This window comes from Argiope bruennichi, chromosome 11, assembly GCF_947563725.1.
Source record: "Argiope bruennichi chromosome 11, qqArgBrue1.1, whole genome shotgun sequence".
NCBI lineage: Eukaryota > Metazoa > Arthropoda > Arachnida > Araneae > Araneidae > Argiope > Argiope bruennichi.
Window position 1 is genome coordinate 73,118,970 of NC_079161.1, and position 5,330 is coordinate 73,124,299.

General features: G+C 42.2%; 1 protein-coding gene across 1 annotated transcript; it reads right to left on the minus strand.

Annotated features, from left to right (window-relative positions):
• LOC129956665 (uncharacterized) lies at nucleotides 1-1,242 on the minus strand. The gene has a single exon (XM_056068595.1). It carries the CDS (start codon nucleotides 1,240-1,242, stop codon nucleotides 1-3), a length of 1,242 nt encoding a protein of 413 aa, XP_055924570.1.
• Nucleotides 1,243-5,330: the final 4,088 nt, after the last annotated feature.

A 5,330-nucleotide genomic window follows, 5' to 3' on the forward strand; every position in this document is an offset into this window, starting at 1 on the left:
CTACGTATGGCCTCCTGGGGGCGATTTATTAGGAAAATGTTGATCCATTTCTACATCAGAGATATCAGATGTAGATGGACAAATTGATAGAACAGAATCTGAAGTAGTAGGGATATCTGGAGGTTTAGGAGGGATCTCAGTGTCAGATCTTTTGGCACTTGGAGATTTTGCTTTCTTGCGTTTCTTCTTAGGGAAACGAGCCAAAGAAAATTCAGAATCTTTGGATTGAGAAAGAGGTGGAGAATTTTTTGTCGAAGTAGAAGCTTGATTTCGGCTGGTTTCAGTTTTTTGAAAGTTATTGATCTTAACTGATTCCTGAGCCAAATGTTTACAAGAACACGTGTTCGTAGTTATAATGTCTGTAATCTCTGTCTGAGAGCCAGTACATTTTAATGTTGATTTCATGGCTCCACTATAAGAAAGGCCAGGTTTAGGTGTCCTGTCTAAAACAAACTTTCTCGCTTCTGCATAGGTGATATTTCTTTTAACTTTCAGGCTTTGGATTTCTTTCTCCATCTTCCATTTAGGACAATCACGAGAATAAGCAGGGTGGGGTCCAGAGCAGTTTAAACATTTCAAAGCTTGAGAGCTACAAACTGACGTTTCATGGTCATCAGCTGAGCATTTAGCACATCTAAGGCTGCCACGGCAAGTTCCCTGTGAATGTCCGAATCTCTGACATTTGAAGCAGCGCAGAGGATTCGGAACATAAGGTTTAACTTTGGATTGTACGTAGCCAGCTCGTATAAATTTCGGAAGTTCTGGACTACTGAAGGTCAGAATGACATGTTTTGTAGGAATCAATGTGCCGTTGCGTTTAATTTTAATACGATGAGCTGCACAAACTTTTTGAGAACGTAATTCCTGAACGAGTTCAGTCTCTGAACAATCAAAAAGATCTATATCAGAGATGACCCCTCGAGAAAAATTCAGCGTCCTGTGAGGAGTTACCTCTACAGGGAAGTCTCCAAGTTTTGTTAATTTCTGTATAGCAGCAATCTGAGCTTTTGATGAGGTCTCAATTAAAAGATCCCCAGATGGAAGTTTTTTTGTAGATTTAACATCACCAATAAATGAAGTGATCAATTTTTGAACTAGAAAAGGTGAAACTTTATGAAAGGTCTTTGGTGTGTGTAAGATTAGAAATCTAGTATCTTCGGTGATAGGAAAACGTGGCGAAGTGTCTGAAAAACCCATGCAAAAAGGGACAAAAATTCGAGCTCCGACGGCACCGCCCACCATGGAGCCCAACAAGGGAAGGCAGCCACCGGCTCTGGTTGCCTCCAGCCTCGGCGCTTACCCTGATGCTAGCCAGAACTTATACGCTAAGGGCCACTTCCAGGAACGTCTACCACCCTTAACGCAGAGCCCCAGAAGGTGACCCCTTCGCTTGATCCCCTTGAGCAGACCAGCCAAATGGTTGGGATACCAGCCGATTGATACACCGGAGACCGTAATGTATCACCCGTCTAATGGGTCGCCACGCACGGCAAACACGTGGGGTTTTCGGCTGTCCATGAGAAGCAAGAAGCAAACAGAGCGGCGACAGCTTCTCATGGAGAGCTCCCTCGCCTGCCGTCGAGGGAAAGAAAAACACAGCAAAAAGCAGAAGGCGTAGGATAGAATAAGCATAAAGGGAGTAAAGATCCCTGGGAACCTCGGGATTGGGACACCCGTACTCACCTATAGTAGGTGAGCCCCTGAGGGGAGCGCCCAGGCTGGGAATGGCCAGAGCCGGTGGCTGCCTTCCCTTGTTGGGCTCCGTGGTGGGCGGTGCCGTCGGGCCCGAATCAATCACCATATCGCATGGCTCCTCCCAAAAAGGGTCCCTTCAGTGGGCATCGTAAAGCACATATTTCTCTTAACCAACATGAACATTTTGATCATTTTTTCGTTATTAAACGTGTTTCCGAACAAAAAGAGACTTTTAAAACTGTATCTCCCTTCTTGGTCCAGAAAGCTATACAAGCAACAGTCGGAGAAATCTCATCCATTCGAAAGATGAGATCTGGCGACTTGCTGGTAGAGGTCTCATCTCGAAAGCAAGCTAACCAAATACAGAAACTTAAGGCCTTGGCAACGATATCGGTCATAGTAACCCCTCACCAATCTTTAAATACTTCAAAAGGCGTCATTACCTGTGGAGAGTTATTAAAGGCTCAAACTCCCATACCTGGTGTCAGCTATGCTTCAGTTGTTAAGAAGCCGTTTTGTGAAAATTGCTCATGTGAAAACTGTATAAAATATGTCAAAAATTCCAACCCTCCTGAAAAAACATCAGACTCTGACACAGAGCTTTCCACAAATGCTGCACTTGACAACCCTAAACCTGTTAAGCAGAAATCAAAATCAAAGTCAAAATCACTGACCTTAAATTTAGCAAAACGTGGCCTTACACACAATAACTTGCAAAAGAAATTGAGAAAATCAACCTCAAAAAATTCTGTTGCTTTGGGACTAGCAACTAAGGGTGTGGTGCATAAGGATTTACAATCCATCTTTGGCGACACACTTTACAGTCCCGACTTTAACTTACATCCGTCTGAGGATGAAGACGAACTTGAAATGAGTTGCGAAGACCAGGCAACTCCAACAACTGCTCCTTCTACTTCCAAGCGACTCTCTTGATGGGTACCTTCCTCTCTTGGAATTGTCGCGGCATGCGGTCCAAACTTCATGACATCAAGACCATAATTAACAATTTTCATCCTGTTTGTTTTGGTGTACAAGAGACCTTCTTGACACCAAACATCCCATTAAAACTTCGTGGATACAATTGTGTTCGAAAAGATGCAGGCACAGGAGTGCACAATTCTGGAGGTGTCTGCATCTTGACATCAAACCTTTTCCCGAGCACACCGTTAAATTTACATACACCTCTACAGGCTGTGGCTGTACAAGTTCATATTAGAACACTGGTTACAGTCTGTAGTATCTACTTGCCACCTCATGATGTCATTAACCAACAGACACTTAATAACTTGGTGGACCAGCTTCCAACACCCTTTTTGATCATTGGTGATTTCAATGCACATAGTTCCTTGTGGGGTTCGGGAAGTACAAACACTCGTGGGCGACAGATTGAACAGTTTTTAACTGACAACTGTCTCTGTCTGCTCAATAAGGATGATAAAACGTACTTTCATGAACCCACTCGTACCTTCCATAATCACGATTTGGCCATATGTTCTCCAGAGTTATTACCATTTTTGAATTTGAAAGTTGGAAATGATCTCCATAATAGTGATCATTTTCCTCTAATTGTCTCTCATGCTGATAGAGGCTGTGGAACCTGTCTGCCACAGCGTTATCTATTCCAGCGAGCGGATTGGGATGCTTTCAGACAATTGGCAAATATTACAAAGTCCATGGTCAATACTACATGCATCACGGGAGCAGTACGAAACGTCATTAAATGTTTAATTAGTGCCGCTGAAAAAACAATTCCTAAAACTTCACCACGCCTACGGAAATTCCGAAAACCCTGGTGGAATGAAGCCTGTCGTGACAGCCACAAACAACAGAAAAAGCTGTGGAATATCTTCCGAAGGTACCCCACCACAGAAAATCTAGTCGCATTCAAACGTGTTAAAGCCATTGCTCGTCGCACTCGTCGTCGAAGTCAGAGGGATTCTTGGATAAAATATGTATCTTCGATCACACCTTGTACTACAAGTAAACAATTGTGGAAGAAAGTGAAGTCAGCAAATGGAGTCTATCAGGAATTTACTTTTCCTGTTCTTAAAATTGGAAGTACGACTCACTCTGCTCCATTGGATATTGTTAACATTTTTGGGCAGACATTTGCACAAAATTCCGCTATTGATTGCTATAGTTCTTCGTTCATAGCAATTAAAAATAGCGCGGAAAAACATTCTTTGAATTTCCATGCTCGAACACCTCTTCCGTACAATTGCGAGTTCAAGATGATCGAATTAATTTCAGCTTTATCTCAAACTCATGATACCAGCCCTGGCCCAGACGGAATAACATATAATATGCTTCGCCATTTAGATGAGGAATCGCTCTCTAGTCTCTTATATTTGTTTAACAGAGCCTGGAGTGAGCAAAATTTCCCATACCAGTGGCAAGAAGCTTTTGTGATTCCCATTCTGAAACCGGGCAAAGATCCTGCTAACCCTCTGAACTACAGGCCGATTGCTCTAACTAGTGTCCTTTGTAAGACTCTTGAGCGTATGGTCAATGCCCGACTTGTCTTTGAATTGGAGAAGAAAGCTTGCATTCCTCCCCAACAAAGTGGCTTTCGTAAAGGACGTTCAACTATTGACAATATTGTTCAATTAGAAACCCAAATTCGTAACGCGTTTGTCCGTAGAAATCACCTTGTCTCCATTTTCTTTGACATAGAAAAGGCATATGACCGTACTTGGCGTTATGGAATTTTAAAAAAAACTTTTTGACTTGGGTTTTAAAGGAAACCTCCCAATTTTTATTGAACGTTTCTTGTCGACTCGTACATTTCGAGTACGCCTGGGTAATTTTTATTCTGATGCTTTTATTCAGGCTGAGGGTGTTCCGCAAGGAAGTGTCCTCAGCGTAACACTTTTTATCCTACATTTTAGTGAAATTTTAAATATTTTGCCACCATCTGTCAACGGAACGTTATATGTCGATGATTTGCAGATCTCTTGTCAAGGGAGTAACATGCACTTAATTGAACGGCAATTACAAAATGCTATCAACAAATTGTTGAGTTGGTGCGATGAGAATGGACATAAACTTTCAGCTGAAAAGAGTAAGTGTGTCCATTTCTGTAGAAAAAGGAGCATTCATCTTGACCCTATTCTGTCAACAAGAGATATTACTATTCCTGTTGTTGATGAAATGGGTTTTTAGGAGTGGTTTTCGACAAGAAACTCACTTTCCTCCCGCATATCTTGCAATTACGGAAGACGTGTGAAAAGTCCTTGAATATCCTCAAGGTGCTTTCTTGTACATCTTGGGGTGCTGATCGCACATCCCTTCTTCGTATCTACAATGCTATTATTTTATCTCGCATTGATTATGCATGTATGGTTTATGGTTCTACCAGACCTTCTATTTTACGCAGATTAGATACCATTCATCAAGCAGCTCTAAGAATTTGCTCTGGTGCTTTCCGCACTTCACCTGTGAAGAGCCTTTATGTTTTATGCCATCAGTTACCGCTTGATTTACGCAGAAAGAAAATCTCTACTCAATACTATTTTCGAACACTTTGCGTCCCACAACATCCGATGTCCCATATTCAGTTTCCGGCTTCCCTCCGCAGACTTTATAATGCTCGCCCCTCTCATATACTATCTTTCAGTGAGAGGATCAAAGGAATT

Coding starts and splice junctions, on each gene's coding strand:
- LOC129956665 (XM_056068595.1), bottom strand. CDS start 1,242: ATGGTGGGCGGTGCCGTCGGAGCTCGAATTTTTGTCCCTTTTTGCATG.